Source organism: Equus quagga, chromosome 1, assembly GCF_021613505.1.
Source record: "Equus quagga isolate Etosha38 chromosome 1, UCLA_HA_Equagga_1.0, whole genome shotgun sequence".
In the NCBI taxonomy this organism is placed as follows: Eukaryota; Metazoa; Chordata; class Mammalia; order Perissodactyla; family Equidae; genus Equus; species Equus quagga.
Genome location: NC_060267.1, coordinates 102,218,417 through 102,228,709, shown reverse-complemented (window position 1 = coordinate 102,228,709; position 10,293 = coordinate 102,218,417). Strand labels below are relative to the sequence as shown.

The 10,293-nt window shown below is 59.8% G+C and overlaps 1 protein-coding gene across 1 annotated transcript in view; it reads left to right on the top strand.

Annotated features, from left to right (window-relative positions):
- The first annotated feature begins 1,695 nt into the window (after nucleotides 1-1,695).
- Nucleotides 1,696-10,293, top strand: part of GRIP2 (glutamate receptor interacting protein 2) — a 58,903-nt gene continuing 50,305 nt past the window's right edge. The window contains exon 1 of the mRNA XM_046652932.1: nucleotides 1,696-1,789. Within this exon, the coding sequence (XP_046508888.1) occupies nucleotides 1,735-1,789 (55 nt within the window). The 5' untranslated portion in view covers nucleotides 1,696-1,734. The remainder of the gene's footprint in view (nucleotides 1,790-10,293) is intronic.

Here is a 10,293-nt window from a genome sequence, read left to right as displayed (position 1 = left end):
TGGGGGTCTCTGGGGCGGGCGGAGCGGGACCTCAAGCTGGCTGACCCACCTCTCTGTCCATGTGTGGATCCAGCCCTGAGGCGTCCTCACTGTGGTGCCTGGGACGTTCGCAGGGCATCCTTCAGGGTGAACTGGTGACAGGAAACCCTCCAGGCCAGGCCACCAGATTTCCGTGCTCTGACGTCTCAGCGCCCGGCATCTTTGCACCCTGACTCCTTGCTGCACTTTCCATTTCAGTGGATTTTGGAGACCACCTGGGCTGCTTCTCTTCTCCCCAGGGCCTGGGATGGAGGTGGGCAGTGGCCTCGTTCCTGCCAGAGCTCCTGCTCTGGACCTGGACTGTCGGGGCTCCTGCCCCAGCTCTGCCGCTTAGCAGTCTGCACGGCCCCAGGCAGGCAGCCTCGCCTCCCTGGGCTAAGCCGGCATCATGCTCGGCACAGAGCCTGGCACACAGTAGGGGTTTTACAAGGGCTTTTCTCTGGCCCAAATGTGGCCATGGTGTAGCCTGGTGGCTGGCATCTGGGACCCTCCTCTGCCACTTGTGCACTGTGTGAGTCTGGGGGCATCTTGTACCTCTTCAGCCTCAGTGTCCTCCTTTGGAAAATGACAATGACCCTAGGACCATCATGGTGCACTGTGAAGCTTGAATGAGATTCATGGAAAGCACCAGGTTCCTGACTTTCCTGCTTGACCTCAGCCCAGTCGTCACCTCGCTGGACCTCCCGTCTCCACTCACACGCAGGAGTTGGGCTCCACACAAAATAATCTCAATATTACAGCAGCTACTTATTATTTATTGAGCACCTACTGTGTGCTAGACTCCACTAAGTGCTCTGTGTGCATGATCTCATACAGCCCTCACCGTATTGGAGACAGGAACTGTCAGCCCCATTAGTCAGATGAGGAAACTGAGGCTTAGTGGGGCACATCGAGCCAGGATTCAAACTCAGGTCTGCCCATGCTCTCCGATTTCTCCCGTCACTCTCCGTTTGCGAAGTCTGAGCTTTTCTCTTCAGTGGAGGAAGGGACGCCAGACACATTTATTGAGTTCTTGCTGAATGCCTGGAGCCCTCAGGGAGTCCTAGTGACTCCACCCAACCAGCAGTTGGGTGGGCTCTAGTCATCCCGTGTTACAATGAGGGTAACTGCAGAGGGCAACGCCAAAGAGGCAGGTGGCAAGTGCCTGTGCTGACTGCCCAGGACACAGGCCCAGGGGACCCTGTCCTGTCTTTGAGAGCTCCTGGTCTTGGGGGTGTGCAAATGGTCGCAACCCAGTAGGAAAAGCATTGTTGGGATCCAGCAGGCAGGGGCTTCCCCAGGCAGGGATCTCTGAAGGCTGAGCACGGGTCCCCAGGCAGGGAAGTTCAGTGGAGCCAGCCCAGCCTGTGAAGGAGAGAGAGGGAACTGGTAGATTTTGCCAAAAGAAGGAGTGGGCGAGGCTGAGCACTTTGGGAGGAGCCCTGGGTGGGGCGCCCCGTGGAGGTTTGCCGCAGGGCCGGGAACACCCCGAGCCGCACTCCCCGGGCCGGGACTTGGGTGGAGGAAGGGCCCTGCCGCCACCGGTGCCAGCCGCCGGCTCCCGGGAGGATTATCTATTTTAGCAACTGGGGGAGGGCGGAGGCAGGGAGCACCCAGCCTCTGCCAGTGAGCGCAGGCAGCGCGAGCGCGGAGGAGGCAGGGCTGCGGCGCCAGGAGGCTCGGCCGGCCGCCCGCCCCGAGGGCAAGAGAGGCGCGATGCTGGCGGTGTCGCTCAAGTGGCGGCTGGGCGTGGTGCGGCGGCGGCCCAAAGGTACCGAGCGGCCGGGCGCGGGGCGGCCCCTGCCTGCCCGGGGCTGGGCGCTGGGCCTGGGCACCGGGCGGGCTCTGCGGGCCGCGGAGGGTCTGGATGGAGGGCGGAGGCTTCCCCTGCCTGCCTCCCGCCCTGTCGCTCCTCGCTCCGCCTCGACCCTATCTCTGGCGCTTTTTGGGTTTGTCTGCTGCCTGTGTCTCCCTTCGGTGTGGGTCTCTTTCTCCCTGAATCTGAGCTTGTGGGTTGTGTCTCTCTGTCCTGCCGCCGTTTCCATCTCTCCATCTCTTTCGGGTTTGTTCCCTCTTTCTCTCTCCATCTCTTTGTCTGCCTGAGTCTCTCTAACTCTCTTTCTTTCTCTGTCACTTACCGTCTCTCTTTGGTGTTTCCCTCTCTCATCTTTGTTTCTCTCCCCCTCAGCCTCTGTCTTTCCTTGTCTTTCTCTGCCCCTCTGTCTTGCTCTTGTCTGCCCTTCTCGTTGCTGCTGTCTCTCTCATGGTCCCTCTGTGTGTGACAGTCTCTCTCCGTCTCTACTTTTCTGTGCCACAGCCTCCTCATCACCCTCTCACATGGCATGTCCCTTGTGGCCTTTTCTTTCCTCCCTGTTCTGAGCATGGGGTTGTCCGGTAGAGCTGGGCATGCAGGGGTGCTGTGTGTGTGTGCAGGGCCAGAGGCTGGATGTGGGGAGTTGGGGCAGGGGGTCTGTGGGCAAATGCAGGCCTTGGCCCTGAGCGAGACTGAGTCTTTGCTGAGCTGCCACGTGTAAGGGGTCCCATCCTGCACAGAGGGCCCCAGGAGAGGCTCCAGGTGGGGGCGAGTCTGGAGTGGGAGTGGGTGTGGGGAGGAGTGTGGGGAGGAGTATGGGGAGCTGGGAGTCAAGCCCCCAGGCTCCCCCCACCCGGGTTCCTCCTGCGGCTTCCCTATGCCACCATCTCTCCATCTACAAGCTGGAGGGGTGAGGGCAAGTGGTGGATTCATGGTCTCTGTGCCTCAGACCTCAGAACTGAGAAGAATCATGCTGTTAGTAAGGACAACAGTAAGAGACATTAATTCAGCAGCACTGTGTGCTAGGCAATGCATTCACTCGTTAATTCCTGACAGCAGCCCTGCAAGGTTGGTCCTATCCTTATCCTGATTGTGCAGAGGGGGAAACTGACGTGCAGAGAGGTTAAGTAACTTGCCCAAGCCTGCACGGCTGACATCCAGAGGCTCTCTCAAGCCAGCTGTCGTAAGTGCCGTGAGCATTTTCTAGACTCTGAGGGGCATGCATCGGGAGGAGTAGTCCTGGGGTAGCAGGATCTGTGGGGCGGCAGAGGGCTCTAGGCCTGCACTGGCCCACGGGCAGCTGGTGGTCCCTGGAGGCCTGTTCCACAGGGACAGAGCGCCTGAACCTGGAGAGCATCAGAAACAGGGTTTCCCTTGGGGCTTTCCAGGGACTCCTCTGTTGGGACCACCCCCGGCACAGCCTCCTCACTCATCAAGGCCACTGTCCTGCTCAGCTCAACAGACCCTGAGGACCCACTGGGATCCTCTCAGGCTGGGTGGATAGACAGACGCGTCTGGGGCTGGTTCAGATTTGCACTTTGGTTGGAGAACAGCCAACTAAATGCCGTGGATCAGGTTCTACCCCTCGGAGGTGCAGGACGTGCTTGTGTTGTCCCGGAAAGACCTGAATTCAAATCCGGCCCCTGACTCTTAGGTCCTAAGTGGTCCGCTCAGAACCTCAGTTTCTTCATCAGTAAAACGGATCCAAGAAAAGCCACCCTCCCTAGATGGCGATGATGATTAGGAAGCACTGTTGGCAGGGCCCGGCCCGCGGTAGACTCCTGGTAATCTCGAACTCCATCTTCCCCTCAGCAGCCCAGCTGCTTGCTTCCTCTCCCCCCCACCCCACATACATGCACGGTGGACCGCGGTGGTCATGTCTGGGACCGGCAAGCCCCTGACGGGAAATAAGCCAAGACGGCAGAGGGAGTGCCCCCTGGTGGACTGAGGCGCCCTGTGCGCTGGCCTGGCATCTCTCCTGGAGCTCTAGGGGGCGGGGGGGGGGGGGTGGGGGACAGGGGCGCGTGGGGCTTGCTGGCCCGCGCGCCCAGCCTGTGTGTCCATGTGACAGTGTGAAAGCTCAGGGAGAAGGGTTCGAGATCCGGGGAGCGGGAGGAGTCTCTTTTGTCTTCTCCCCGAGACTTTCTTAAGTGCTGAGCACGCATCTCCCCACCTCCAGCCCGTGTTTCCTAACAGGCTTCGTATTCCCCATCTTTCCTGGGTAAGACCCCCAGTTCCTCACCGTGCGATGGCTTAAGGGGAGTCCCTGGGCCACAGGGCCATCCGCAGCCCCGCCCGCGTCCCCGAGACTGGAATTCGAGACTTTGTTCAAATCTAGGAGCAGCCCCCCCTGCCTGGCCTCGCTGGCCCCGGCTCTGGCCACAGGCCGCAGAGGCAGAGCGGCACCTGGCACAGGGAGGGGATCAGCTCTGCGGTGCCCGGCGCTCGCTGCTCACCTCCGGCCCGTCTCAGGTGGTCCCCACCGTGGCCACCGTTGTCCCCACCTGGACAGTGAGGACACGAGGCTCAGGAGGGGAGGGGCCTACGGAGCTGGCCTGACCCTGATACCCCCGTGCTGGACCAGCTGTGCTCCGGCCTCGGGGGGCGGGGGCGTAAAATGGTTGCTTTTTATTGAGAGTGAGAGCTTTCATTTCACGTGTGTTGATGTGAGGGAGGCAGGATACGCAGCACAGGGCACAGGCCCTGGAGTCAACCGCTGGGTGTAAATCCAGCTGTGCAGCCAGGGCAAGTGCCTTCACCACTCTGGGCCTCAGTTTGCCCGTCTGTAAAATGGGGTTAATATTGAATTAACTCACTGGGCAGCTGCAAAAATATTTTTAAATTGTTATTTTATTAAATATTGGTGATATTTTTAAAGTGTTAGGTGTCACAGCCCCAGAAGGGAATCACTTGTGGTTCCTGATGCAGAGAGCTCAGATCAGGGCAGAAACGATGTATAGATGGTGTCAGGGCTTCAGTGGGGTCAGGGTAGGGGGCCCAATAGGTGCCTGGAGAAGGAAGCAATGATTTTGCTTGAGAACAGTTAGGGAAAGCTCGCAGGCTGAAGTCTTTAAGGATGAGTAGGAGTTTTCCGGGCAAAAGGAACAGCTTGTACAGAAGCCTGGAGGCTTGCAAGGTCTGCCTCACAGAACTGAGAACTTGAATCAGAGTGGAGAGTGTCGGGGGAGAAGGGAACCAGGACAGAGGAGGCGAGAAGCTGTGGAGCTTGGACTCTCTCCTGGGGTCAGTGGGAGCCATGGAATGTCCTTGAGCAGGAGAGAGTGGAGGAGTAGCTTTGAGTGTTGGAATAGTCTCTGGCCACTCTGCGGACCACAGGCGGGGCTGCAGGGAGGAGGCTGTGCTGGGGTCCAGGAGAGAGGTGAGGAGCCAGGGCTGTAGGGTGGGCAGAATCGATGGATGGTGAGGCAGCATAATACCCTGTGCTGTTCACTCACTCAGCACATATCGATTGAGTACCTATTATGGGCCAGGTACTCTTCTCAGCCCTGGGGGTAGAACAGGGAACAAGACTGACAAAAGTCCCTGCCCTCATGGGGGCGACATTCCAGGAGGCATGACAGCCAGGGAGCAAGACAAGTAAGGAAAGTCGGCAGTGGTGGCGAGTGCTGTGGGGAGAGTGCGGGGCGTGGGGGCGTGGGGTAATGGGGTGTTTGGGGAAGGCCATGCTGAGAAGGTGGCATTCGGGCAAAGTCCTGGTGGAGGTGAGGGGGAGCCACGCAGCTATCCAGGGCGAGAGCGTGGCTGGCAGAGGCCACGGCCGGTGCACAGGCCCCCGATGCGTCTGCCCTGCATTATCCATTCCCTCGCCCTCTGCAAGGAGACTTCCCGCTGTCTCCGGCTCGCCTCCACATACGTCTGCTTCCTGGCATTTCTCATACTGCAGCAGCGGCAGGGTCTTAGATCTGACCCCCCCCACCTCAGTGCCCAAATGGCACCCGCTCCCAGGCCTCGGCCCTCCTCAGCGGGGGCACCAGAAGTTCAGCTGTAGCGTCTCAGCAGCGGGATTTCTTCCTTTATCAAGGAGCTAGGGATAAACCCATCCCTGGAATTGTTCTTGGAATCCGGCAGCCTGGAGCAAGCCTCTGGACCTGTTCTTTGTTCCCCAAGCATTTATTGGGCATCTGCTGTATGCTACTTCCAGTCTACTTTCTCATCCGCACAACAGCCCCGTGAACGGTGAACTAAATCACCCTTTGGCAGGTGGGAAACGGATGCTCACACAGGAAGTGACTTTCCCGGGGTCACACGGGGGGAAGGAAGTGGTGGAGTCTGTCCCCCACCCCCAGCTGACTTCCGAGCCCCAGGGTCTCACTACAGAGCCGTCTCTCAGTGGTCATTTACCTGGCCTCCCCACCAGCAGCAGGGGGCCCCCGTCTGTCTTCCCCAGGCTCCCCCAAGGTTCTCTGCCTTCCCTCTGCTCCCCCTGCCCCAGGACAGCCCTGCAGAGACAGCGTTGGGGCCCCCAAGTTTGCCCCTCCAGGCTGAGCACCCCCATCTCTCTCAGGACAGAGTCTCTCGCCCTCCCCACCAGGCCACCACCTCTGTCCATGCCCCAGCCTGTGTCCCTCTCACAGGGTCTGGCACGTCTGAGCAGGACAGGCTGGACGCCCTCTGATCCCGGCACACACTGTGAGTGAAGGTCCCAGTGGCACATTTCACCCAGCAGCACCAGTGCCGAGCTCGTCAGCCAACGTCCCAGCATCGTCCCGTTTGTCGGCTTGAGCGTTCAGTCCAGCAGGACCATCTGCCTGACTTAATTGCCCAGATAATTGTGAAGGCTGCCGGCCCTGTCTGCGTCCCTGGGGAGACGGCCTGATGGAGTGGAAAGAAGGTCCATCAGACAGGAGACTGAGGCCGACTCCACTCTCTGTGGTCCTTGAGCAGGTCCCTGCCCCTCCTGGTCTCAGTTTCCCTTCTGTGCTTCCCACCCCCACTCTGCTCTCCGTGGCTGGAAGGCTCTCTCTTTGCCGCTTCCCCCAGCCCCCCTCGCTCTCCTTGGGCTGACCTTGTCGCTCCAGCCCCCGCACTTTGGTGTCTTGGCCGAGGTGATGGTGACTCATACGCAGATGTGTGGGCAGGTGGGCGGGCGAGGCGGGGCACATACCCGGCGACCTCTCGCAGCCACACAACTGGGGCAGCCGGGGTCCCTGCGGGTGGCCTTGGGGGAGGTCCCTGAGCCTCGCTGCGTCTCGGCGCCCCATCTGCAGGATGGGTCTGTCAAGGAAGCTCCGTTTGAGGTTTGGAAACAGCTTGGGTCATCTGGGGCCCATGCTGGGGACTGAGGTAGGGGTCCTAGGCTGGGAGGTCGGGGCTGAGGTGGCCTCTGGAGGCCACACATGTCCCCCATTTTGCACATGGGGAGGTTGAGGCCAGCGTTGCTCAAGGTCAGCCGGCCAGTCAGAGTGGAGCCGGGCCTTGGTACCAGGGACCCGCTGAGCACCTGTGGTGCTGCTGCTGGAGGAGGGGCTGCCGACAGGCTGGGAGCACCGATGAGAATGCTCATCACCACTTCGGTATCAGGCTCATCCAGGGGTAGACGGGCAAGGAAGAGGGTGGGACGTCCAGGGAATTGACAAGTGAGGGGTGCCCGTGGGCTTTCGGGACCCAGTGAGGCACAACCAGCTGGAAGGTCAGGGAAGGCTCCTGGGGGAAGGGACGCGGGAGCCACCTGGGAGGACTGGCGGGATTGGCCAGGCAGCGAGGGATTAGGGAGAGTGCCTTCCCGGGGCCGCGCATGTGAAGGCTCCGCCAGCCTGGGAATCAGTTGGGTGCGTGGTGCTGGAGGAGGAGGGGAGGCACGGCTGCAGAGAGGGCGGCCAGTTGGGTCACGAGTTGGCAACTTCCCAGTGGTTCTTCCATAACAATGTCAAGGGGACCATGGATGTGGGGCCTCAGCCGACCCCAGAAATTTCAGGGTCAAGCCATGCTCTCAAACAAGTGGCCTCTGCTGGGGCTTGCCCCCAACCCTCAGAGCGCCCCCACTCCCCTCCACCAGTGGGGGACGTGCTTCCCGGACCTCACTGGTGTGTTCTGAGCTGGGCTGTGCAGGGTCCTTGGATGATGGGCCTTCCTGGATTATCCCCTGTCTGAGGTCCCTCCATTCGTCCCCAACTCCAGGGTTCTCTGTCAGTATTCGCGTCCACTGGGAGGGCACAAAATGAGATGAAACCGTCACACAGAGCCCTTTTGAGAACATGTCTACAGGACTGTGCTTAAGGCTTTGGAGCCAGATGCTCCTCTGGACACCAATTTCCTCGTCTGTAAAGAGAGTGATCCTCCCAGCCTCCTGGGCCTGAAGCCAAGGCCACTGAGGGGAGAAGCACGCTGAGATCCAGAGGGGATTGAAGACGAACATATGAGCGATGGGGTGAATGGCCACCCAGTCTTTCCAGCCTCACACCGAGGAGAGGCCCTCGGGATGGGAGGGGAGCTAGAGGGTCCCCACTGAAGCCACATCCAGGTTCTGAGCTGTGGCCTCTCCTGCCGGGCTGAGAGGCCGTGACCTGGTCCACACACAGCCCCTGAGTCTCTGCAGGGTGGTCCTGGGGTAGAGGGCCTGGGAGAGCCACAGGGAGGCAGGCTCCAGCTCAGGATAACAGACTGACTCTCATCCCTCACAAGTGTTTAGGAGTAGGGTGGGTTGCTCATAAAGTGGTGAGCTCCCCGTTTGTGGAGGTGTACAAGCTGTACCAGACAGCAGAAACCATAGGGTTGAAACCAATGAGCAAGACAATCGAGGGTCCCCCATTTAATGGAAAAGAACAGGTGAGCAAATACATTGGAGGAAAGGCTGGGAGAGGAAAGGGGACCTACCTGGCAGAGTCAGGGTGGGCTTCTTGGTAGAGGCAGCGTTAGGTTGGGTTCTAAGGGGGAAGGGAGAAGGGAGTTCCAGGCAGAGAGAAGAGCCCGTGTAAAGGAGCTGAGGATGGAGCACTGGATTCTGGCGATCTGACCCTCAGCCCATCCCAGCTGGGGGCCTTGGCCAAGTCCCTTCCCCTCTCTGGGCCTCAGTTTCTTCTCTGTAAGATGGGAGCAGCAGTGCCCACCCCACAGGGCTCTTGAAAGATTCTATGAGACACTACATAATAAAGTCTGAGTACCCAGTAGGCGGTCCATAAATGTTAGCTCCTTCCCTTTCTCTGGGCCATTTTCATTTGGATGGCGGGTAATGCTTGATCTGGAGGGTGGATGGTGGGATCCCGGGTACAGCGTTAGCCCGAAGGTGGAACCTGGGCTCAAGGCCGGGCCCTTGGTCTCTGCTCCACAGGATGCGGGCTGGGCCCCCCTCCCAGACCCTTGTCGATCACCAGCCGCAAGGGGGCGTCGCTGTGTCCTGACTGCCGTGTGCAGAGGCTCCAGCCCCTCCTCGCTCCTCGGGGCAGCTCGTCTGGGAGCAGCCACACAAGCCGGCTGTGCCCCACGCCCCCAGCGTCTCATTGGAGGGGGCTCAGGAGAGCCTGCCCCTCCCTGAATGTTGTCCACATGGTGGCCACAGTGCCAGGCAGGCCCCGTTCAGTGCACTCTCCTCTGACGCAGACCTCTCTGTCTGCCGGGACCCACCCCAGCTGCCTGTCCAGCCTGCCTGCTCTTCATGCTGGCTGGTGCCTTCCCTACACACACTCCACACCCTCCCACCTCCCCGCTTTGCCCGGGCTGTCCCCTCTGCCTGGAAGGCCTTTCCCGCCTCATCTTTGAGTGTTTGCTTCCTTTGTCCCTTCAGGCTTAGCTCAAACACCACCTCTACCAGGCAGCTCTCCCTGACTTCCTCTGGGCTGCCCTGCCTCTTTGGCGCCCTTTGTTCAGGTTGAGCTCTAGCAGGTCCATTGGGGCGTAGTCCCTTCCACAGGAGACGCTGGTGTCCTGACGTTATGTATAACGTTCTCAGCATGGAGTAGGTGCTGTGTGAGCAGTGGCTGGGCCTCGAACCCTGGCCTCTTGCCTCCATGCTCAGGGCGGGGCAGGGCAGGGCTGCTGCCATGGCCACATGGACATCTTGAGATTGGGACGCTTGATGCTGCTCTTTCCCAGGGCTGAACCCTGACTACTTGCCCATTTATTCTCATGTTTTTCTCTTTCATGTTTTGCTTGAAAGGCAGCACCAGGGCGGGTGGGCAGAGTTGGAGCAGATGTAGGGAGGAGGGTGGCTGAGGGCTGACCCCGGTCCCAGCCCAGGGACTCTCAGTGCCCAGGCTGGTCAGTTTTCTAAGGCGCTTGGCTGACCTCATCCTTCTCTCCCTCTAAACTCTTTCATGGCTCCCAGCGCTTTCAAGAGAGAGCTCCAACTTCTTAACTTTCCATCCGAGGCACTGTTGGTTTTTTATTTTTAACCCCAGGCTCTGGGGGTTGAGCCGAATTCCTCAGCTCCTAGCACACATGGTTCTGGGCCAGCCTAGCACCCGCTCTGGCTCTGTTTTATCTTATGTTTTCTCCTTCCTGCCCTT